The sequence below is a fragment of the Psammomys obesus genome, unplaced genomic scaffold, assembly GCF_907164565.1.
Source record: "Psammomys obesus unplaced genomic scaffold, mPsaObe1.curated_primary_1811, whole genome shotgun sequence".
Taxonomy (NCBI): Eukaryota; Metazoa; Chordata; class Mammalia; order Rodentia; family Muridae; genus Psammomys; species Psammomys obesus.
Window position 1 is genome coordinate 5,816,668 of NW_026592548.1, and position 26,164 is coordinate 5,842,831.

Genomic DNA, 26,164 nt, shown 5'->3' on the forward strand with positions numbered 1-26,164 from the left:
ATTAGAGGTCTCATGAGACTCACACTATCCCCAGTTCTCTGCCTTGTACAAGTGGATCAAGCTGTGACATCTGAGCTGTTTTTGATGCCTTGCCTTTGCTCTGCTGTCATGGACTCTAATCCTCTGAAAACATTATCCCAGTTAAGAGCTTTCTTTTATAAGTTGCCTTGGTCATGGCATCTCTTCATAGCAACTGAAACATGACTAAGATAGATGCTGGCACCAAGGAGTGTGTTGCTGTGACAAACCTAACATGCTGGGTTTGGAGAAATGTGCTTGACTTTAGGACTCTAGACTAGGAAAGTGGATGCTGTAAATGGGGCTTAAATGGCCAGTTTAAAGGGAGTTTGGAAGATGGTTGTGCTGGCAGCTATGTGGACTCAAGAGGTTTCAGAGCAGAACAATATTGCCAACTGAGCCAGAGACAATTCTTGTGATGTTTTAGAGAAGAGAGAAATGTGGTTCCTTTTTTGTTTCTCTTGTCCTAAAACTTTGCCTGAGGCAAAATTGAAATTTTTTTGGATTAGTTTAATTAGCAGGGGAGATTTCAATGCAGCCTAATATGTTGCATGATTATTACTGATCGCTCTTACCCAGTGCTACAATGAAATAGAGCAAGTGCGAGAAAAGGAAACACAAAATGTGCAGTAGAGTGTGGGGAGGGGAGTGAGGAGAACCAGGAAATTTAATGCTATAGCCAAGACTTGTGCTGATAGACAGGCATGATGCAAAATAGAATAAAGGAAAGGATACCATCAGAGCAAGACCCTACCCAGCTAAACTTTTAATATTTCAAAGAAAATACCAGAGGAATTTTATGCTTTTTATTAAGCAAAAAAGGGAAAGCTTATGTCAACAAGCAGAATTCAAGGAGGAGGGCAGTTTCCATCCCTAGAAACTACCTGAACTTGGTATTGTTGTCCACCTGGTTCTGGCTTTAGAGTCATGAAGGCTACAGAGTGAAGGGGTATAGAATCTTCCTCTGTGGCGAAGAAGAGCAGGTATCAAGCACGCAGTAGTGGAGACCACTGGATGAAGATGTGGAAATGAAGCCTAGATGGTGCTGAAGATGCCAGGGCTGTGGGATGTCTGCCAAGGAGAGTTACAGAAATGGAATGGAGCCAGCCCAAGAGAAAGGAGTGTCTTGTAGAGCTGAAAGGCTGAGCTCTCTAAGCCCTTTGACATGAGACATGGAACTACAGGATTTGGGAGTTCGTTCTTGGGTTTTGGTCTTGTTTTGGTTGGTATTTCCTCACTAGGTAGCGATTCCTCCATTTAGCAATGGCCACATATATTCTGTGCCATTGTGTATTTGGAAGTGTTGATTTTGTTTTTTTTTTTATTTTACAGAGGGTCACAATTAAGACCTTGCCTTGAGTCTCCGAAGAGACTTGGATTGTGTACTTTTAAACTATGTGACACTGTGGAAGACTATGGGGACTCTTGAAGTTGGACTAAATTAGTTTTGTATTAGGATATGGTCAGGCCTATGGGGGTTAGAAAGTAGACTTTGGTATTTTGAATGAGAATGCCCAGAGGTTTGTATATTTGAATACTTGGTCTCTAGTTGGAGCATTTGCCACAACAATTAAAAAATGTAGCCTTGTTGGAGGAGGTCTGCCCTAGGGCTTTGAGGTCATAAAGATACCATTTCCAGTGTTCTCTCTCTGCTTCCTCCTCTCAGCTTAAGATGTGAGCACTCTTACTGCCATGCCTTTGCTCTGCCATCCTGTGCTCTAGCCCTCTGAAACCATAATCCCAATTAAACAGTTTTCTAAGTTGCCTTGGTCTATTCTTGGTTGTCAACTTGACTACTCCTGTAATTAATTAAAACACACCTGTGAGAATTTTTTTCCTAATTGAATCAGTTGAAACATTGAAGTGGGAGACCCACTCCTAATCTAAATCTTTGAGGTGGAAAGATAAACATTTAATCCAGATGTTTTGAAGTGGGAGAATTCACCCTTAATCTGGCTACTCCTTCCCTTGGCAGACGATGTAAAGGACATGGAAGAAGGAAGTACTCTCTCTCACTCTCATTCTCTTTCTTACTCTCTCTCTCTCTCTGTTTGTTTGCTCTTGCCCTCTCTAGCAAGTTCATTGCTTCTTCTTCAGGCATACAATAAAGACCAGATGAGATTTTTGGACTGGACTAAACTGGACTGGACAACTACTGTATTCTTGGACAACCATTGTTGGATTAACTGGACCACAGCCTGTAAATCATTCCAATAAAGCCTTTCTATGAATCTATGTGTGTATGTATGTATTATGTATGAGGTATGTATGTGTTTGTACATTCTATTACTCTAACGAACCCCTACTAACTAGGTCATAGTAGTTTGTTACAATAGAAAAGCAACTAAGACAGATAGGCATATACGTATACACACAAAAGGACACAAGTGTAGATTCTATGAATTGTATTGAATTACTCTACCAGCATATTATGTAAATTTATGCAATAAGCAGACATGCCTTCCTCATTTTCTTTGCTCACTTGCATTCTCAGGATTTTTGTATTTATTTATTGTATGTGTGTACCTACCACTGTGCACACACGGAGGTCAGAGGAGAACTTTCAGTTGTCAGTTCTCTTCCTCCACTGTGTGGATACCAGGGATGGAGTGCAGGTCACCAGGTTTGGCAGTGAGTACTCTGTCCTCTGAGCAGGGCCTTGCTTGCATGTTTGGATAACTGTTTTACTGTAGTACTGCCAGTGAGAACGTGTCCCTATCCTTCCCCTTTCCCTCCGCACACCTTAGGATGTTATCACCTTACCACCTCTCCAAACAGATCTTTTGCTGTCTGACTCAGTCTCTTGCCGGGTAGTGCCACAAACCATGTGGATCGTAGGCAGTAAGACGTGACATGACATTCCCCTTAAAACATATATTTAGAAGATCATTTCTGTTGTCTTCAAACAAAGGAGTAAAATTTTAATTATCCCGGTCTATCAATGAAGCTAAGGTTGGCTTTTATGGGTCATCTAATGAGATTCAATTAGCAATTTCCAAACTGTACTTAATACTCTGGAAGGAAAATGTAGAACAAAACTATCTGCTCGGTTGACATGTGTCAAATTCACGTGAAAAAAAAAAACAATCTGGCGCATTCTCAGACAAAAAGGAATAACACTTCATCATAATCCAGCCATACCACTCCTAGGCATATATCCAAAAGAGGCTCAAGTACACAATAAGGACATTTGTTCAACCATGTTTGTAGCAGCCTTATTTGTAATAGCCAGAACCTGGAAACAACCCAGATGCCCCTCAACTGAAGAATGGATACAGAAATTGTGGTACATCTACACAACGGAATATTACTCAGCAATGAAAACAAGTAAATCATGAAATTTGCAGGTAAATGGTGGGACCCGGAAAGGATCATCCTGAGTGAGCTATTCCATAAACAGAAAGATACACATGGTATATACTCACTTATATAGACTTATAATATAAGATAAACCTACTAAAATCTGTACATCTAAAGAAACTAATCAAGAGGGAGGACTCTGACTAAAATGCTCAATCCTCATCCTGAAAGGCAAAGAGGAAGGACATCAGAAGAATAAGTAAACAGGAAACAAGTTAGGAACCTGCCACAGAGGGCCTCTGAAAGGGTCTGTCCTGCAGACTATCAAAGCAGATGCTGAGACTTGTAGCCAACTGTTGAGCAGAGTACATAGAATCTTAATGAAAGAAGTGGGAAACAGTAAGATCTGGAGAGGACAGGACCTCCACAAAGAGAGCAACAGAACCAGAAAATTTGAACACAGGGGTCTTTCCAAAGACTCATACTCCAACCAAATATCATGCATGGAGATAACCTAGAACCCCTGCACAGATGTAGCCCATGGCAATTTAGTGTCCAAGTGGGTTCCATAGCAATGGGAAGAGGGACTGCCTCTGACATAAACTGATTGGCCTGTTCTTTGATCACCAACCCCTGAGGGGGAAGCAGCCTTACCAGGCCACAGAAGATGACAATGCAGCCACTCCTGATGTGATCTGATAGACTAAGATCAGAAGGAAGGAGAGGGGGAACCTCCCCTATCAGTGGACTTGGGGAGGGGCATGCATGAAGAAGGGGATGGGAGGGTGGGATTAGTAGGGGAAGAGGGGGTTGTATGGGGTGATACTAAGTGAATAAAGTGTAATAAAAGTTGGAAAAAAGAGGTAGTCCATTTTTATTTCACTAATAAATGTGACTGATTTAGAACACAGCTGTGTTGGGACAATGGGAAACAGCCAAGGATGTAGTTTCTTCTTAGTTCATCTGTCACTGTTCAAATTCCTGCATGACAATGTTGTTTAAAAGTCAGTGATGGAAAACATTTAAATAAAGTTATCTGTTTCTCTAAACTGGCCTCTAATTTATGAATTAATTAAAGAGCATTCATAAAAACAGGGAAATAAAATTGCCTAGTCACCATGTAAAAATATACTGTCTAAATTCTAGGAGAAAACATGCTAATGATACCCAGCTGAGCTGTTATAGGAACACACACAGCACAGAGAAGAAGCTTTCCTCAGAAATAGCAGTGCACAAAAAGTGTAGTTTTTATGGCAATCTCCTGAGCTTTGGGGAAGCATTTTACAGAAGCAAATGCTCAGTATTTGTCAGCAGAGCTGCTGGATCCCATGCAGTGAGCCTGTGCCTGGGGAATCAGACAGGCCCGGTGCCCGTGTAGGTCTGATGCTGACTAGTTACATGAATATAAGAAATGGCACCTCACTCAGCCTTCATTTTCTTATCCACAAAGCAGTAGCATCTATGCTTGTGACAATCAATAGTATTATTTGTGTGAAATTACTGCATCTGGCTTTAGGAGTTTCATGACTTCACCTTTTCCTCCAACTTTTGATGAACTAGACTATCTTCCTGGAGTTTGGGCAAAAGAACATCTGTGCCTGTACTGTGTGTTTGGGAGCTTCACCAGAGTTCCTCTAAAGGAATGTCCACTGAAAAAGTTCAGCATTGCTCTCCTGTGACTCCACCTCCTGTCACCTGACTCTTTCATGCTGCCCAAAGAGGAAGGAAGTGTCTTTTGTACCTTCTCCATCATCCATGAAGCTGTCTCATAGTGCTTGACCACTCTAAACACTGGAAATGGGATAGAGTGAAATCACATGAGTTCCCCCCCACACACAAACATTTAAATCCAAGCAATTGTAAAACAGTACTCATCAGATATGAGGAAACCTGCCTTCACAGACATAGGGCATTGGCCACATGTATGTGAGTTGACTTGATGTTTAGGGTGGCAATCTTGAAGATGGGATGCCACTCCTATTATACACTGACAACAGCTACTTCTTTCCTGATTCTCAAGGGCTAAAGTTTTCCATGAGTCCTTGTAAGGCATAATGTGCAAGAGTTCTTATGACTTTGTCAGCAAAGGTAAATTCATGTGCTTCATCAGTTAACTGAGATTAAGGCTATGGAATATAAAATGTTTGCCTTTTTTTTGGTCTTAAAAATCAATGTATTTTTTAAAAAACAACATTTATAGCTAATGTCAGATTCAAAGCTCCTGTTCAGGCCTCTGGGCTACTTCCTGCCATCATATCCCAAATCCATTAGATGAGAATCACATAAATAAATGAATAAGAAGGCGAAGAGACAAAACAAGGACTTGAAGATGAAAAGCAGAGATAGAGCAGAATTTATGAGGGATTTCTAAAGCTCTTCACTAGGTAGTGACAAGCCCTTACCTCTGTCCAAAGGAGCCTCTGGTTTCCTCATGGACATCACTCTGCCCTCTGTGGTGCTAAGTCCAGATGCAGCATTAGAGCGGTCATGGACAGGGGCCTGGGCATCACCTGCTATCTGTCCAACTGATTGGGGAGCATATGAAATATCAAAAAGCATAAGACAGGCCACGGGAACACTGGCATTTCACAGTTCAAACAAGTAGAGTCAATTTAATTTAAACGAATTCACATTAAAATGCAATTTGCTTCTAAAAATACATGAAGATTAGACAGCTTCCAAGCTATGGGTTTTTTTTTTTTAATTTTAAAGAAAATATTTATTTATTTATTTATTTTTATTTAATTTATTTATTTATTTATTTTTTAATTTTTTTTTCTTATCAGTTACATTTTATTAACTCTGTATCCCAACCGTGTCCCGATCCCTCATTCCCTCCCAGTCCCTCCCTCCCTCCCTCATCTCCTCCGTGCCCCTTGCCAAGTCCACTGATAGGGGGTTTTTAAGAGGAAAATACAGTACACCATAGTCAATCATGAAGTGAGGAGACACATGCAAAGAAATGCTTCCATTGAAAGAAGACAACAGCCAAAAGCAGTGACAGTTGCCAAGTGTACATGCATGACTGGAGAAGCAGCTGAGCTGCCTTTTGCTTTCTGGAAACGTGTGTTCGCTCTTTTATGACACCATTCATTACTGCTCTTTTAAACTAAATCTACTTGTGCTGACTGCTCCCTGAGCACTTTATCCATTAGTAGACTTGAGGACTTGACCTCTGCACTCACCCTATATGGACAGACACCACAAGAGGCTGTCGTGGAATTCCTATCACTTTGCCAGTACACACCTTCATACAAACTCCTGTTCTATAATGCTTATTACTAGCATGGACCTCAAAGACACAGAGGTCTGGTTGAACTCCCATATTCCATGTTGCTTTCTTGCTTTACCTATCTGTCAAACGAGATATGGAATCAACGGTATCAGGAAGAGTAAGTGATGTAATGTGTCCAGAGTGGGCGGGCTTCCCTGTGCCAGCATGTGCCTGTGTGCCTCATAGTAATAGCTGCTACTGCATGGTGGGGTGATGGGCATTTTGCATGTTTTAGCACCCAAGTCCAAGCTAAGATAAACTGTAAAGTCAGTTACATTTCTCTTTAGTGTCTGACAATTCCCCGGCAATGTCCTCAGTGCTGCTTGATGGCCTGTGTCTCTAGTACTGGCCATCTGGTGGCCTGTGTCTCTAACTTCATAACACCCATGATTGCATATCACTTTGTAGTTAAAAGAGGCTCAGTCAGTATGTGGGACTGAGATCCACCTTTCTGAGTGAGAGCAGTATGTCAATCTCCAGTGTGCCCCTCTGCTTTTGGGCCCAGCCCCTTCTTTTCCTCTTCTTCCCCACCTTCTGACATCATGATACAAGTTAATCCAAGGACTGTACTTTGATTAAAAAACAGAACTATAGTGACATCTCTAATTCTTGGCTAGTTTAAATTCCTGAGAAGCAGCTAGTGGTTTGGGAAGACAGAGTGTGATATCTACAGGTGGTGGATCTCAGTAGGGACATGACGGTTTAACTATTCTTTGAGACAAACTTGAGTCAGCTTTAGGACATCCACAAATGGAGGACACAGAACTCATATATCATTTTTCTGTTATAACAATGTCATAATGCAGTATGTTTAAGGTTTAAATAAGCAGTGGGGCTTCGGGATAACAGTTCAGTTGACTGAGTGATAGCAATCACCAGAATGGAGCTTGACTCAACAACCTCTGAACAAAGCTGCACTTCTGCGGTACCAGCAGACATCTGGGTCTCTCTTACATGCTAAAAGCTGCAAGAAAATGAGGCTTTTACTGAAATAAGCCAAACTCCAATGGACAAATAGCCCATGTTCTCTCTCATATCTGGCATCTAGACGTAAACTCACACATGTGAGTAGATAGGAAAGTGGACAAGAGCCTCTGATGCTTCTTAGACATTAAACCGTTAGACGCACTCCAAGTCAATGGTGAGGCTGTCTCTTAGTGAGTCAGGCTGCCCTTACCACCTGGCCATCCACTGGCCTGCCCCTGGAGGGAGTTCTGTGGTGCAGATGAAGCTCCTGGACTCAGGAGGGGCCGGTCACTGTTCAGCAAGAGCAAGCCTGGCCTACATGCTGAGGGTGCAGCAGATCTTTGCCCAGAGGACTCACTGGGAACACTTTCCTCAGCTGTCCTTCTGATGCTGAAACTTGAAAGCAAGAACTTGGCTGGTTCTACAGTCTGCTGTTTTCCACCCACAGTGAAAGAGGTCTCTGGCTGCCCAGACTCCTGTGTTGCCTATGTGGCCAGTCACTTCATTTCTTCTGTCTACCCTTCATCATGTTCTTTAGCTCTTTGTAGAGGTGACCATGAAAGACCACAATAGCTGTCAAAGCATTCAAAACAAATGGATGGTTTCATAGAGAATTTCTTAGAAAACCATCTTATCCATTCCAATGATATAATATCCTGTTATAATGTTAGTTTTCCATAACTAAAACAAATGCACTTTCCAGCAATACATACCATACTTCCCAAAATATAAAAAATAGTATGAAGTCATTACCTAAAACTTGGAAAGATTAAAAAGAAGTAAATAAATAAGAGCATGACCCATACGGTGAGACTGAATTGTTCTCGGATATCCCGTGGATCCCTGGGAGGCTTCCCTTGCTTTGCTCTGACTCGGGGGAGCTTCTTACATGGCCCATTGTCAATTAGTAGCTTGCTCTTCTCCACTCAGTAGGCAAAGGGATCTTTTAGTGCACACAGAACAGCGGTTCCCAACCTTCCTAACACGGAAACCTTTCAGACAGTTTGCATGTTGTGGTCACCCCAACCATGAAATTATTTTGTTGCTACTTCATAACTGTAATTTTGCTACTGTTATAAATCATAATGTAAACATCTGAAACACAGAACCACTGACATAGACCATTCAAATAAAGGTTCAGGCTGAAGATATAGCTCATGGTAGAACACTTGCTCAGCATGCTTCAGGACTAAGGTTAGATCCCCAGCAAAACACACATGTGTGCGTGCGTGCACACACACACACACATACACACACACACACACACACACACAGGCATGCACATGCACACAGCCTATCCCAAATTTCTGTGAATACTTTCTAACTTGTGTAGCTAATTTATATTTTGAGTTATGACCACTGTTGGGTGAATTGGGAATTTCCTACTCCACGATGACTGAGTTTTTCTTATTGATTTTGTAGAGTTCCTTACTTGTTAAAAATATCAACTCTGTGGAACACACAAGGCAGAACTTTTTCCAGTTTTCTTTGCTACAGTGAGTGCTGCTCCATTGTTGTTTCTATGACTCAAAATATTTTCTAGTTACATGGTACTAGTTCCTCTAATTTTTTTTCATATTCCAAATTATCATCTCCATGATTTGGAGGCACACTACATTAAACTGAGAGTGTAATCTGGACATTTTTCAAGCACACTTTAATATTTTGCTTCCTTAAAGTGATTTCTTACTTGATCCAATTTTTCATTCAGTCAGTACACGCTATATTCTCCCTTCTCATTCACCCCTGTAAATAGTGCTATATATTTTGCATATCTGTTATTACTTAGAATTTTTTTTCACTATAGCTGAAGTGGAGTCAGTGTATGAGGCTATAGTTTAAAGTACATCATTTTAAAATAGCATTTTCTTGTTCTTATAGCACACTCAATAATTAAGGAATAAATTTTTTCTTTGCCCAAAGAACTTTTTGAGAACTTTCCTTAAGTTTATAATTTATTATGAGACCATATTATACTGTGTGAATGATTCCTAGCTTCTTTGCACTATTACCATAGAATTGGAACTCTACAACTTGTATTATGTGCTACTAGGGAAAGGACACATGGGCACTTGGTGAGCCAACCTTCTAAACGGTATTGATGTCTTTATGTCATTATCTATTAGGAAAGAGTGATGGCTTTATTTATTTAAAAAAATGTTATTTTTGTTGTTTCCTCTTGAATGTCCTTAACTTCTAAGAGGAACTGCATCCTTCTCGGATGTGTTTAAGTAGTTATAAATTCCAAATTGCAGACCCAAGACCTACATAGAAAGGAAGATGAAGCAAGCTCTGGCATCTCAGCAGGGAGGCCATCTTGTTCCAGAGGTGGCAGCCTTGGTCAGACCCTCATTCCCACTGCCCTTGTGAAGGAGAATGTCCTGGTTTCTGTGAGTTCTCCTCTTTCTTGTGGGAAGTCAACACCAAGGAGATCCTTGAGTCTTTCTCTCATACTCCCATGTAACAAGTTCCATGGAGTGTGTGACATCTGCATAGCGAAAATGCCTGAGATTGAAGAGAAAACTTGACACGTCCCAAGTGCAATCCTTTACATTCCTGCTGATTTCAAACGGACTGAGGGGACGGCAACTCGAAGCACAAGAGCTCATATCACCAATTGCCATGGTATTTTCCAGATTTTTCTGGTTAGCCTATGCTTTGATGCTTCCCATGGTCCTCAAACCACCTGTCAGGCAGCCAATGTAAAAACCGTAGGAACTCTGCAAAAGGCTGAACACGTGGGTGCAAACAAACCAGACCACGAGATGTCAAAGTTCAGGCTCTCCTAAGTAGAACACAAATGCTGATTAAAGTGTGCCAGTCAGAATGCAAATAGGCGTGTGATTCATAAATACTTGAGAAATAAAAACAGTTCTGATATTTTGAAGCTCAATCTTCCCATATGGCTTAAACAAGTAATTTAGAAGTTGCCATAGATTCCTCATTTTAAACTTAGATTCCAAGAAAAAAAAATAAAACATTTACAATGATAATGGAAATCAGGGTTACAACTTTGCCAACTAATCTCAAATGCTTTGTTTACTTTTGTGGTTTTTAAAAATAAATTTTTCTGCATTCGTTATTAGCCAGCTCAGGTTAAAAAAAAAACTGTAGACAAATGAGTGAACAGGGATTCATTTAAGAGTTTTGATTTACTGTACATTATAAAGGTTTTAGAAATTTTGCTTGTTTTCTTTTTTTGAAGTAGCAATTATTTCTATTCCCGAGAAGAAATTTGAACAACAGGGTCTGAGGAGGAATTTAGGCAGGAATAAGTGTACTCGGGTACACAAACTAAAAAGAGTGTTGAAGCAACCAAACAAAGCGTCAGTCTCTCCAACACTGCCTATAATTCTTGTTATCACCTCTTTTCTACAGATCTCAAAATGCAAGTGTCTTAGCTTGTAGCCCACTGTATCTTTTACATTCTCCATCTTGTTTCCTCAAGGAGAGCCAATTCATTCCTTCTCGTCTGTTAGAGCAGAAACAAAATGAGCTGGCCCTTCTTAAAACATTCTGAGAATGCTGAGCTGCTCTGCAGCAGTGAAGAATGATGCCAATAGTTTGATCTAAAATTCTAAACCATAAAAACCCATGGAAACAGAGTTGAGACATATTAAAGTTCATTTGAAGCCCACAGTCACCTTGGAAAAGTGTATCTTTGTGTCTTGATCATTCTTTGTAAACAATAAATTATCTTCTTAAGAACTCACCATGACAAAACTCACAGCAGCATCATTCTTTGTAGACAATAAATTATCTTCTCAAGAACTCACCATGACAAAACTCACAGCAGCATCACGTGCCGCTCCAGTGAAAATGTTCTGGTGTTACCTCTGACATTGAAACATGGCCCACAAAACCCAGAATTATAAACTCAAGGCCACAGCTGTTCTAGGACAAATTCTATCTTCCTAATGTAGTGAGAGTCATCTTTTTCCAAGCTTCCACCAGGTCACCTCGTGTGTCCACTCTAAAACCTCCAGGGGAAAATTTCCCATGGCAGAGTAAGTACTGCACAGAGGTTGGTAAGTCTGCCCTCTGGCGTCTCCTCTGTCACTGGCCCTGCTCCCTCCCTATTCCTCTTCCCTCTCCCTTCCACTCCACTGCATTACACCAGCCTTTTCTCCAACCTCTCCATCAGCAGCGCTTCCCTGCCCAGGGCTGTGTTTCCTAGCTGCCCTTCAGATCTCCTGCAGGAGAAGGGGCTCCTGCCCTCTGCCCTCTGCCTTCTGCCCTCTGCCCTCTGCCCGCTACCCTCTACCCTGTACCCTCTACCCTCTACCCAATGTACGAGGAGCAGAGAGGCCAGCCCTTAAAAGAGATCCCTTGGATAAGCATTCAGCCTCCTCAGGTTGTACCCCAGATAACCCACCATTCTTACTGTTTATCAGACATATTTCCTCCATGGTCATACTCTCTGCATAGTTAAGTGTTTGTGATAGTCACACCATGAACGTTGCTTGACAGAAAGCATGTGCCAAGTACTCAGCGGCAGAAGGAATGTACTGGGAGACACTGAAAGCTTGCGCATTCCCTTAGACCTTATACTTAGACCTCAGCTCAGCTCGGAAGATTTCTTTGCTTTTCATTCAGGCCTGTTGTATCCTGAGCACATAACAACAAATCAAATTTTACTCTAGGTATAACCTTATTTAGTTTTAAATTACACAAGTTGACTGCTCTTAATTTACACATGAAAATACAAAATGAATCTGGCTATCTAAGTCATTGGTGCAGTGCCAGCTCAAGGCTCTGCGTTCAGTCCCCAGTGTCATACACACACTCAAATGCACGCACATACACACATACACACAGACACAGGCAAATACAACCCATGCACATGAGCACACACACAAGTACTTCCATGAGTCTTTTAGGTTGTAACTAACAGAAAACACTACTCTTCCATTCTTTTATGCTCACCATCTGTAAATACAGCTCTATGCAATTTCTGGACGCGCGAGCATGTTGTTCTCCACAGCTACACATATGGGAAAGACAGGAAGCCAGGTAGCACAAGCTTTTACTATCTCCCCGTCCTTCTCCCTGTAACAATTAAACTTTTGAGCCAATAATTGTGAGCGAGAAAAAAATTGATCAAGACCCATGAAAAATCTATAACTTTTAATCCAGAAGTTATACTCTTTACAACCCTAAGGAAATATTTGTGAATCTGAAATAAACTGAGTAATCAATCACTAAAGTACTGTTAATTATAGTGAACATTTTAAATATATCATAATAAATAGAAAAGTGTAAATATCAACACTCAGGAAGCAGTTAGCTTCTGAGGCCCAGAATGGAATGTGTGGGCATCAAGGGTGCTGATGAAGGCCACACGTGAGCAACCATGGTGACATGGTGAAACACTAGCTAGATCGTGCTTCCTAAATTTATATAATGTGACGTTTACTGTAAAATGTCAGGTCGAAATTTAAAAATTGACCAAACACTGAAAGCAATTTTGCATGTGCTAAATGTATGAGAAAAGTTTAAACTACCTTCCTTTAGTTTATTAGCCATTATTCCATGTGAATTTATATAGATATTGATGAAAAACCATTAGCAATTAAACAACTTATGCATTAATGCTTAACAGAGATAAAAGTCTTATCCCTTGCTATCTAGTGTCATATATTAATAAGATTACAAATATTTGTGAAATTAGAGATCTCAAGTAAAAAATATTTCCCAATGTATTAAGAAAAATAAAAAATATAATTATCATTTCTAAAATATGAGCAAGAAAGTCCAATTATATGTTCAACATCTGATATTTTATTCATCAGCATATTACAATCTATTTTGTGGAAGCCTACTTTACCAGAAATTGTTTACTTATATAAACACATATCAGAATCTATACTTCAAATACCCTTCCCCTTTCTGTCCTTTATTTCAATACATGGTGTTACAGGATGAATAATTTATTTTCTGTAGGTCTCCTTTTGGTTGCTTATTCCCATGTTGAGTGATTCCTGAATTCTTAATTAGAATACTGAAGAGTAAGGGCCTCAAGAGCCATGCCCTTATCCCCAGACCTACGAGGATTCCTCACATTGCAAACGTCGTGGACAGCCCTGCTAGGAGGAGGCTGTGCACTGCCCTGTGCATGTCCGAGACAGACAGAGCACAGCAGGTGTGACTAGGAGAGCAGAAGTCTTGGGGAAGACAGACCAGGGGACAGTACAGCAGGATTTGGAAGCTGGTAGGAGAATGATGCAAGTTAGACAGCCAGCAGGAGAAGGAAAGGCATCAAATTCTCCTCAGAGCTTCCCGAAGTGGTGCAGGCTGTCAGACACTTTGAGGTCCTGATTGTCATCTTAAGAAAACATTTCATAGTAACCATGCTACCTCAGGCATTATCTCTGTTATGCTTTATTGTAACAGTATATTATTATCATAGCAGTAACATTAAAATTAGACAAAACACTTATTTAAATATGTTATGGTTATATATGTTGCATATATAGTATGTATACTCTCCTTGAAAGGAAGATGTATTACTTATACATGTGTATGTGTGTATCTACACACAGCTGCAACATAAAGGACATAAATGCATACATATACACATACGTTGACACACAGTAACTTGACATAAGTGCACGTTTTACTGATGTTTGAAATCTCTTAGTATGAGATGGCCATCTGCTCATCTTAGGTAATATTGTGTCTCTACATCCTGGCTGATATTTACAATAAGTAACTGTATCGCAGGCCACAGAATGGGAACAGCTTCCAGTGTGGTCCTGAATTCCCTGAAGTGCCGATGATGCCTCAGTGGGCTTTCGGCATCAGAGCAGCAGAGCCACCCTGGAGCTGAAGAGCCTCGTTTATGGACACTGTCCTCAAGTCACCTCTTGCCTCCACAGCTAAGATCCCTGTCACTAGTACAGCTCGGCGAAGCCGCCCTCAAACCATTACCCTTAATCCAAAATATTTGCTTTTCTGGACATATGTGAACTATTTATCCCTGAAGAAACTTTCAAAACAAGTTTTATCCCAAAGACAGTCTACTGATACTTTGTTTTGAATCATAAGAAACTGCCTATACACATAAATGTATGTGTAGTCACAGGTGTGAGTGTGGACACAGTTCATAAACCCCAAAGGGGACCATCAAGGGGAAAGCGAGGATTGAGGAAGCTGGTAATAGAACATGTGTACCCTTGAAGTAGGAAGGGGTACTGGGCTTGGAGGGGGAAAGGAAAAGGGTCAGAAATGGGGGAGAAAAACTGTCAACACCTGCAGCTGAATATACAAATATCATGATGAATTCTAACACTTTGTATGCTTAATTTAAACAAATACATAGTTTTCTAAAGTTAAAATAATGACAAAATCAGTGTTATATTTTCCCTGTGCTAGAGCTCAAATCCAGGACCCACGCGTGCTAGGCAAGTGTTGTACCACTGAGCTCTGTCCCCAGCCCAAGGGTCAGCCTTTTTCATTAGTAACTGCTAAATTATGTAAATTTCCTAGATGTTTTATACTATCAGAATATAATGACAAAATCCAAGATCAAAGATTTGAACTATTTTTATCAAAGTGTTTTAAGAATATTTTAGTAGGAATTTTAATTTGTATAAAGCAAATCCTTTTGAAATGTTAATAATCTTTGTGGTAGAATTTGAGGGCCAAGATGATAATTCCTTTCAGTAATGACCTAGATTAATAAATTTCCAGAGTTTCTTAGGCTATTTTAAAATGTAACAACCATTTTTAGCTTATGCTAGCTACTTTTGAAGACCTACTTGAAGGTCATGTCCCTGCCTAGACCACGGAGCCCAGGCACCTTGTCTTGTGTCCCACCTCAAACTGGCACCCAGCCCTAAAATCCTTCCCAGGAACAGTCTTCCTGTAAGCTCTTTTAAAATAGATTCGAGATTATACTGTTATTACATCACCCCTCTTCCTTTTTCTCTCTCCAAGCACCACCCCTATACCTCCCTTCCTATTTTTACTTTTCCCTTTTAATTAATTTTTTTAATTAATTTGTTTTTTATTTAATGTGAATCAATGTTTTGCCTGCATGTATGTCTGTGTGAGGGTGTCAGATCTTGGAGTTACAGACAGTTGTGAGCTGACATGTGGGTGCTAGGAATTGAACATGTGTCCTCTGGAAGAGTCCTCAGGGCTCTTAACTGCTGAGCCATCTCTCTCCCCCACTTCTTGCGATTTTCCAAAGTCATGTTGTCATTTTTTATTACATATGTATATGTGTGTGTGTGTGTACTAATATATACATACATCTACACACAGCATCGCCATGCCTACCAAGCTACTTGTATATATCTTGAGGGCCGAGACTTTGATGTTAAATAAACAACTGGCATGCCTCTCCCCAAGGTAAACCATTTCTCCAACTCTGAGCACTGCCTGTAGTTCCCTGTAGTTCTTCGGGTTGAGAACTTGTGAGCTTTCTCCCTCCACATTTGCTAGTCTACTGTTGCTGTCCTGGTTCAAGTCATGTGTAGGCAACTATACCAAGGGGACCATCACCACATGGACTTGTCCTACTTTGAAATTCCACGTCATTTCATTCCTTCTCCAATTTTACACTCAGTAACCTCAGCCCAGCTGTCAAGCCTTCTTTTCATGTTCTGGGAGGAACATCTCTCACATGTTTGTTTTGCCTATACTACCATGACACACTTACAAGGTTACAGAAACAGTTCAACAGGAAGGCAACATCTCAGTACCCTATTTCTAGAAGAAGGCCTGACTAGCCTTTAAAGATCTAAAAAGTATAGAAATTAAAACACTTGAAGTTTAGCTTCTTTAGGTGTACAGATTTTGGTATGTTTACCCTATATTGTATGTATAATATCCACTTATGAGTGAGTATATACCATGTGTGTCTTTCTGCTTCTGGGATACCTCACTCAGGATGATCCTTTCCAGTTCCCACCATTTACCTGCAAATTTCATGATTTCCTTGTTTTTAATTGCTGAGTAGTATTCCATTGTGTAAATGTACCACAATTTCTGTATCCATTCCTCAGTTGAGGGACATCTAGGTTGTTTCCAGATTCTGACTATTACAAATAAAGCTGCTATGAAAGTAGTTGAGCACGTGTCCTTGTTCTATGTTTGATTATTTTTCAAATATATGCCCAGGAGAGGTATAGTTGGATCCTGAGGTAGGACTACTCCTAATTTTCTGAGAAAATGCCAGATTGTGTGCTCCCTAGTAAGGGGAGCAGGGGCTGTCTCTGACATAGACTCAGTGGACGGCTCTTTGATCACCTCCTCATGGCGAGGTGGCAAGAGGATCCAGACAGTCTTGATGAGTCCTGACGGTCTAGGGTCAGATAGAAGGGGAGGAGAACCTCCCTTATCAGTGGACTAGAAGGAGGACATGGCAGGGGGGGAGAGGGAGAGAGGGTAGGACAGGGAACAGATAAGGGAGGAGGCTATAGCTGGGATACAAAGTAAAAAAATGTAATAAATAATAATAATAATAAAGAAAAAAATTTAAAAGCACTCAAAGTTTTTAAAAACATAGCTAGACTTTATAATATTAAAAGTGAAACAAATTTATCTTGGAACCCAGAAGAATGGCTGCTGCACTGTCAGGGGTTGAGCCGCTGTGGTGGGCGAGGCCCTGTAGGCCTGTTAGAGAAAGCTGTGGGAAGGAGCTGACAGGCAGCCACAGACCACCTATAGCCACACTCAGCTCAGTCTACTGCTTGCCTTCTCGGAGCTGACAGATCCCTGACACCCTCCACGCTGTCTTGCACTCTAAACGTTCCCCATCAAACAGGATGTTTCCACAAACTCTGGAAACCCAGAAAGTGTGAACGAGCTCAGAGTCAGAGAATAATTGAGATTGAAGATTGAAACATCTTAAGGAATTTGCATATTTTTATCTCAACCTAAGTTACAGTGACATGGAGACAAGAGAAGTCTCTAGAAACTCTGGAGTCCCTTCCTCCTGACCCTATGCCCAGTTCCCCTTGGCTGTATAGTCCTTGGCAACATCACCTTCTTAGATAGCTGCTTCCCCTGGACAGCAGACATGGCAGTGCTTACGAGATGCAGGGAGTTCACACCCAATGTACAACCATGCACCATGCACATGAGCTATACACACATGCAAATGCAAACATGACGCAGCAGAAACAGTGATGTCAGTACCGACCTCTGAAAAGCCAGACATATGTTTGACTTCACACATGCATTGTGTTTTATTTGATTCTTGAGATAGGGTTACCATCAGAAGGAATTTACAGAAAATAGGAAACACGCTATGTAAGAATGATCAAGTCATTTTTTAAAACGCAATAGAAGGAGAATGGCAAGCCGAAAATACATGTGAAATTCTTCGACAAGGAGAAAGGGAAATAGAGAATCCTTCCAGAATCATCCAGATTGATTCCCAGCTCTGGCTGAAGCACGGACCAAATCAGCTTCCATGCACAGGCACATCGGCATGCCACCTCATTGGCCGTACTTACCCTCTTCTTCCACCTCAAGGAGGCCCGCTTTTCTGTCCTCCTCCATGGCTGCACCTCCGCCCTGGAGTAGACTCTTAGCATTTGCCTCTGGAGAAGCAGGCTGCCTGAAATTCTCGCTTTCACTCTTCGTAAACTCTTGGGTTCCCTTCACTGGTTCTTCCTCAGTAATGTGAGTATAGCTGGCCTCTGTCGACAGAGGTTCTTTATCCGCATCTCTTTTTGTGATTTCTTGCTCTTCGATCTCGGCTTCCAATGACTCCTCGCCTGGAAAGTGGGATTTTCTTTGGTCATGTTCCTGTAGGTCGTGAGACGAGGAAGTCTGGGAGCTTCCTGCACTGTTTCCGGAGCGGGCTTCCACGCCGGTCTCGGTGAGCTCATCCTCGCTTTCACTGGAGTACGGGTGACTTCTAGATGAGGTAGGTGAAATGGTTTTAACATCTACAGAAACAGAAAGCAGTGACATTTAACATGTTACATCCTAAATTCATTAGCTGACGTGTAACTATATTGGGGAACAATTGCATTACTCCGCTAACAAATGTTAGGGAAAATTGTTCACTTTGTCAATAAATTCTGTAAACTGATCTATAAAGCAGCAAAGCTTTTTGTTTCATTTTGGTTTGTTTTTACTTGTGGGGGTTGTGTTGTTGTTCCATTTCTTCTTGTTTTTAGAAGGTGGCTCACAAGTCAGTGCACGTTCTCTTCACACTCCAGGTGTCCAGCTTCTACCTCCCTAGTGCTGGTATTAAGGCTCTGCCCCACATCCAGCTTGTGAACTATAAAAGTTTTCAATAGGTGACATTTAACTGAAAACTAACTCAAGGCTTGGATTGTCTTTATAAACCTCTGGAAAGGCTATAGATACCTTTGTTATTGGAAATTTTCAAGAATACTTTGTTTTTATAAGAACACGTATTTTCTTCTTCTCCTGGTCAGCCACACCAATCATTTCAATTATTTTTATCTACTGTAAAACCTACCATTCTAGAACACTTTGCTGGCCAGGTACCATCTCTGCATTTACAAAGTAGATAGGCGTTAGTGTGTGTGTGTGTGTGTGTGTGTGTGTAGATACTACCTTTTTGGAGTCCCTATAAGCAAAATATTAAAAGGAAGCTGCCTGAGAAGAAGATATGAAGTATAAGCTCCAGGAAAACGTTTTTGAGGAGTTAGGAAGGCAGGCAAGGATTGCCATCCTTCCTAATCAATCAATGAGCTGTTTTAAGAAACAGCTCAACTGATATTACAGAAACTTCTGTGAGTGAGAATTATCCTAGCGGGATATAATGAAAATGAGAAGGAGCTAGGTTTTCACAGTTTGAACCAGTGAGACAGTGGCTATGGGTTACACTAGGGTGGTGTAAACTCCCTGCGCATTTTATCCCTGAAGAAATCCCAGCAGCCCAAGGCAATCCCTGGACGAAGATAGGAAGTCCAAGAGGAGGCCACAGAGGAAAACAGAGGTCCACGCTGCTCTCCCAGATGGAGATACACACTAGAAACATATACTAGTCAAAACTGGCTTGCTCCTGGACCCTAAAAAGCTCCCAGAAATTAACCTACATGTAAGGAAGAGGCATCATGTAAAAAGTCCCTGTTAACATTGCTTCAGACAAGAGAGACACAAGTTTGTGTTTGCTTTAAAAAAATTGCACTGGATGTCTAATCATTTTCTACAAAATACCTTCTCTTTTGAAGGGTACCAGGGACCAAACATTAGTGTAGAGTATATAGCCAAGTGAGAGACTCCAGTATTTCCTAGTTTTCCAGTTTTCTTCCTTCTGTGTTCCGTACTCTCTTGGCTGATTCTTTCATCACTATGAGACAGCTACACAGATGGCTCTACCAGCTAACGTGGAGTGAAAGACAAAAACTAAATAAATAAAAACACAGCCTTTCCTTCATCTTTCTGCTGTCTTTCTGGCTCCAGCAGCTCCCTGTGGCACATCTCAGCATTCTAAGTACAAACACAGGGACAGATCAACACTTCCAAGAAGACATGGGTGAAGCTCAGAGCACTGAGACTCACTAGGAGAGGTTTCCTCAGGCAGCGGGCCCTCTGACGGTACCAGAGACCCCTCTTACCCAGTACCTGGCTGGGTCCCCTGTGCTTCAAGGACACCCTCCTTTGGGCCACTTGCTCGCTGCTCTCCCTGTTACATCTGTGCCTACTGTCTCTCCTTAGAGTCCAGATTTCAAGGGTTTGGCCTCAGTCTTATTTGCCCCTAATCCAGAAACTTTGGGTTCACACCCAGCAATTCTTCTAAAGGTTTTATACAATTTTTATTTTAAAGAGGAACAGCTCATACTTATTAGTGGTCCCATGAATGGCTCTACCTGAGGCACCGTTGGCTCAGACATGACGTGCAGCTCACTCACACACCCAGAGCTGCATCTGCCACCTCAGTATCTGCAGGACGGTTCCCCACCTTGGGCTCTGAATTGCTCACAAGCCTGTAAGTGGCTAGCCCCTCTATCTTTTTTCAGTAGCTTCTATTAGCAATATTACCTTATTTCAAAAGGCTGTCAACTCATCCTGGTTCAATTTTAAGTAAGTTCAGTAAAGAAAGAAGAGGAAATGAGTGACCTCAGAGTGGCCAGGGCACTTGACCTCCAATACAAACTCATTTCAATTTTCAGATTTCTCCCTCAGCTCCCAGTGTAATTCACCCTCACTCACTTCTTGTTCTCATTTCCATATAGACCCTGGGGTAAGATGGGGCTTAGAGAAAAAGTTTCAGGTTCATGTAATGGAATTCCCACAATGAGTCGTATTTTTTCTCTTAGAAGTAAACCAAAATTTATATAAAAACTTCCATTTAAAGCAATTTTGAGGACATATTTGAAATTCTAGTCACAAGAATAGAGAGGCTGTTGGCGGCATAGAGTAAAGCCACAGCCTCCCACCTGATTCCATTTGACCCACAAAGGCCTCTCAGTCCTGTTGCTGAGAGGGCCTGATGTTGGTCTCCTTGGCCAGGAAAAGATCTATACTCAGTGCCTGAGGCTCTACCAAAGCCAGGTGCCTGCTCCCCACTGGTCCCTGTCTCTAGCAGGATCATTGCTTTCCCCTTGACATCTGTTCAGTCCCCAACTCTCCTTCTTTTCCATGTCATTAACAATATTGATTGACTTCATGGACTCACCCACCCGTTAGTGCTGAGAACATCCTATGTGCCAGGAAATATTCCACAAAGAAAAGAAAGCTGTGGCTTTTGTTCAGTGCCTAGCTATTAGACAGTGGTACTGTTTGCTGGGGTGTTTGTTAGTTTTCCTAGCATTGCTGTGTACTCCTCTCCAAAAGCATTGCTGTACTCTTCACCCTTCCTCCCCATCAGCCCCTGTGCTGTGTGTCTCAAAGCAGTGACAAGGGCAGGCTTGGATTTCTATCACTCCCACCCGCTTTAGCACATAGCTTGCTTTAAAATTAGCTCATTCCTTGCAGTCTTGGTTTTTTCCCTGCTGTTGCTATTGCTTAAGCTAGAATCTAAGCTATCTTCGCTTAATTAATTTCGATTAAAAATTTGTATCAAGCCCAGGGAGCCCATTACAGTAAACCCCACAACTCTTCAGCTGCAGTACTGATGGCATCTTTCTTATTACTAAGTTTAAAAATTCAAACCAAAGTCTTCACAAATGACACTCCTGTTTTCTTCAGATTTGGCCAGAGCACCTGAGTTCACATGTCCTACTCCTGATTTCTGTTTATACTCCTGAGTTTGTGAACTGTTATAGCTCACACCAGGTACCAGCATTCAGCTGAACTCTTCACAGACAATACCTAATGAGAGAAGTAATTGATACTCGATGAACCTTCTAGAACAGTGGTTCTCAAGTTTCCTGTTGCCGCAACCCTTTAATATGATTCTTCATGCATGGTGACCCCATAAAATTATTTTCATTGCTACTTCATAACTGTACTTTTGCTACTGTTATGAATCATAATATAAACATCTGATATGCAGGGTATCTGACATTCACCCTCTGTGAGGGTTGTGACCTACATGTTGAGAACCACTGTCCAAGAAGGAATAGTCTTTAAATGTGTAAAATAAGTTAAACTAATAACGAGATCATCATTTGTCATGAGAGCAGTCATATGCCCTCCAACAGATAATTATTACTCATTGAACTATCTCAACTCACCAGTGAGATAAATGTATACATTACCTTGTAAGGCCATATCTGCTTATACATACATACAGCGACAACAGGAAGAAAGAGTTCCAGAGTGCAGTCAGCTTTATACTGTCTGATTGAACTTGCTAAGCTTCACGGTGAATACAGTGTTGAGATGAGAGCAACCAAGTGTCACACTGTGCTGCCTAAAGGTTTATGCATTTGTATATTGATCTGGGCAGTCTTCCTGCTCAATAGCATCGTTATCACATACGCCATACAGGCTCAGGAGTGTAGCAAAGCTCAAGGCAGTGGCACATGCTTCTGTTCCCAGAATATGGGAGGCTGAGACAGGGGGATCTCAAGTTCTAGGCCAACCTCAGCCACATAGTGAGGTCATGCCTCAAAAAGTCAAGAAAGAAGAGAAAGAACTCATTTGACATTATTTAATGTAAAATAGTCAATCGTGAATTTAGCTATCTTTCTTGAATCTGTGGCTCCCTATGCCAGCAACAAGTGCTATGGGTTAGAGAACCCATGCTATTAAGAAATGACCAGCTGGAGGTTGGAGAGATGGCTCAGCAGTGAAAAACACTTGCTGCTCTTGCAGAGGACTTAGGTTTTGTTCCCAGCAGCACCCAGCAGCTTACAACTGATGATAGCTTCAGTTACAGGACATCTAAAGCCTTTTCTGGACTCCATAGGCACCATGGCACACACACCAAGTACTTACACACCTGCAGGCAAATGCACATACACATGAAACGAAAACAAAGAAAAAATAACTGTGCAAAATTTACACCTACAGTCTGTCCACACATTGTGTATAATCACTACCTGGCTCATCCACATCCAAGCTGTGGGTACAATGTATGGCACTGCTCAGAGCATGGTAGCATCCCAAAAAACCCCAAATACAATGTCACCCCAGTGGGGGACCTTGATGTGTGCTTCTCCTCCTCCAGTTCATACATAGTCAAGCCAACATGACCAAAATAGTGTGTGAATATATGAAAACCTCAAAAAAAAAAAAAAACACCTCCATGTAAATAAAATCCCAAATAGCATAAATCTTGATGTCAAGTAAAATGAATTTTTGTGACTTTGAGATTTGAGATCTATGACAACTACATCAGACTGAAAAATACACAAAAGAACTATTTCTTAGAAGAAGAAAAAATGTTTCATTCCTGGCTCTTCTTAGCAGTCTGAGAAAATGCTGTCTGTATCTTGATCTCTAGTCTGTCTTTGGTGCCTCTCCCTTCTCTCTCCTGAGGATCTGCTCAGCTTCACCTCCTCACAGGCATTATTATACTGCCCACAGAGTGTCTTCCTAGTCACACAGTGTTTTCCCCGTCAGACTCAGAGCATTCATCTTTGACAATACATTTTCTGCTGGTAAATTAGTGTCAGGGTTGCAAATACAAATGCAGAGAGCAGAGCTGTCACTCCTTTTAAATGGCAGGGAGCTGCACACGTCATTCCTGGAGCAGAGTCTGCTCTTAGTCGTCGCTCCTTCATCACTCAGAGGCCATTCAACAGTGGATTCATCAAAGTTCACGAGCGCAATTGTTAGCTGGCAGTTTAAACAGGGCTGACTAGTCATGAGAGTGACAGCCTGGGCAATTGTTTGCCCCTGGGAACAGGTGCAGGCAGGTTCAAATGAAACACATCCAAACATGAACAGCAAGAGTCTTAATCATGTCAATAAAAGGGATGAACGGGTGTCCGGGATTCAGTGCCCAAGCTATGCTTCTCACACTTTTATAGGTGAAATGCATGAAACCCACCATGATATTGTCATTTTAAATAAATGTTATGTATTAGCCAGGTAAAGTTGCTAACTCATACTTCACATAGTAAAAGACATACTGTTGAGTGACACAGAGGGACGGTCAGAAGTGAAGACACCTCCTGGGAAAGCAGGGACAGGTAAGCGAGGTTACATTTCAGAGCATTGGTCATGTGGCAATGCATGTGCACACCCCGGAGGCAAAGGGGCCGTTAGAAGATACCTTGATAATTCCTTTACTGAAATGACAGGAGAAAATAGCTTGCCAGTTCAATTCTGCCTCATAAATTTCTCAGCATTTGTGAAATGACTGTGTCTTCTGATAGCTTTTATTCCATACCTATTTAAAACATTATTGCATCTATGGAAGAACAGTAATTTTACATAACCTTCCCAATTAATATTCTAAGAACCACATAGCATGAACATTAACCAGAGACCACAACAGTAGCCAAAATACCTTGGAAGGCATGATGTCAATAAGCATTTTTAAAAACCTCTTGTGATATCGCTTCTTTGAGAAATAGCAAAACAGCCCATCCTAGCTTTCTTAGTATGGTTTGTATGCCATTAGTTTGTGTAATTTGATAAACAAAATTTAATAAATGGGGAATGTCTGAAAACTGACCTGCTACAGAATAGGGTTAAGGGCTTAGTCAAGCTGCCCCAGTGGGCAGAGTCTCTAAGAGGAGGCCTCAAAAGGCCTAGGAATAGAGAGGGACATTTATGTATGGAGAGAAAGGTCAATCTAGGGGAATTTAGAAACTGTCTGTTTTCATTTTCATTTTGCAAAAACAAAGCAGGCCAAAGAAGAAAACAGAGGTAGTTAAAAATGTAAAACACTTCTGAGCTATAGGGGCACCAGGAAATAAACTCTCTTCACTGAGTGGAGAACTTGTTTTAATTTTAGGTACATGGATATTTTCTGATTTTGAAAAGTGCATCTTTTTCCCGAAGTATAAGTTTTGAGGTTTGGTTATAATTACAACTGAATTGCAGTACTTTCTGGCTATGTGGCTTTGGGATTATTTAATTTCAGTATTTGCAAGCTTGCATATTGTGAAATGTAGATAAAGGGGAAAGTAATTGCTTTTAGGGTTGTTTAAGGTAAATGAGGTAATTCATACAACATATCTACTGTGGACCTCAGCATATAGAAGAGTCTTGGTGAGCAAGAATCAGCCACATGGGCTATGCCACTGCCTCTATGGGATGCCTTTCCAGTCAGTGATATCCAATCATCAGTGTCAAATTTCTCCATCTATCACTTCCTCAATACTTACGGCTCAAATAATCAAAGTGTTCCCATTGAGAAAAATACAAGCACTGCCTGTATCCTTCTCTTTGTGAATATAAAGTCTATTTGACCTCTAGAAATTATGAAACTCAGACAACTGGATAGCCAAGGAGTTCACAGAATCTTTGTGACATCCACAGCCTCGAAAGTTGACACCATCACCACAGGCTTGAAAACCCAAGCTGCTTGTGTTCTGAATCACTTATATTTATACCAAATACATTCTCAATCAATTTACCAACAAATCACCTGTTTAACTTCTTTAAAAATATAGACCAAGGTGAAATATTTTCTATAGGATGACACCATCATTCCACTGAGTTATTTAGCTTTGTGCCATAAATTATTATAAACTACACTCCAGTATGTACATTCAACCTGAGAAGAAACCTTACCTATTACTTATATTTAGTGTAAGAAACATAAAACGTAAATATTAACAGACGTGATAGAACATTTGAATATATTAAAATACTTTAATGTTTTAGCACTGTAATAAAGGTGAAAGCCAATCTTGTTTACAAGGATACTGAGTTAACTTCATCCTGCTTTTTGAACTGTTCCATTCACTCTTTACCCTAGCCTTCGGAGAGTTTAGAGTTAAATATGTCACATTATCATGGACCCCTTTGGCTTTGAAACAAAAACATTTTTTCTTATATCCTATATAAATCTGCTCTTTTTGCCTTAAATAAATGTACCTTAGATATTAGAACAAATCAGCTTACATTATATTTTGAAAAAAAAGTAAAATTATAACTAAATATTTACTCATAACCAATTTCATTACTTAATTTTCTTTTATAGTATCCTAATAATTCCCAATTTCAAAATTTGATATTTTTATATAGGAAATAATTTGGAATGAAAAGAATATATATATATATATATATATATATATATATATATATATATATATATATATATATATA

The 26,164-nt window shown here is 40.7% G+C and overlaps 1 protein-coding gene across 1 annotated transcript in view; it reads right to left on the reverse strand.

Moving 5' to 3' along the window:
• Positions 1-26,164, reverse strand: part of Erich3 (glutamate rich 3) — a 102,980-nt gene that overhangs the window by 7,442 nt on the left and 69,374 nt on the right. The window contains exons 12-13 of the mRNA XM_055614415.1: positions 18,025-18,462; positions 5,721-5,843 (exon numbers count right to left, since the gene is read on the reverse strand). Coding sequence (XP_055470390.1) covers positions 5,721-5,843; positions 18,025-18,462 — 561 coding nt within the window. The remainder of the gene's footprint in view (positions 1-5,720; positions 5,844-18,024; positions 18,463-26,164) is intronic.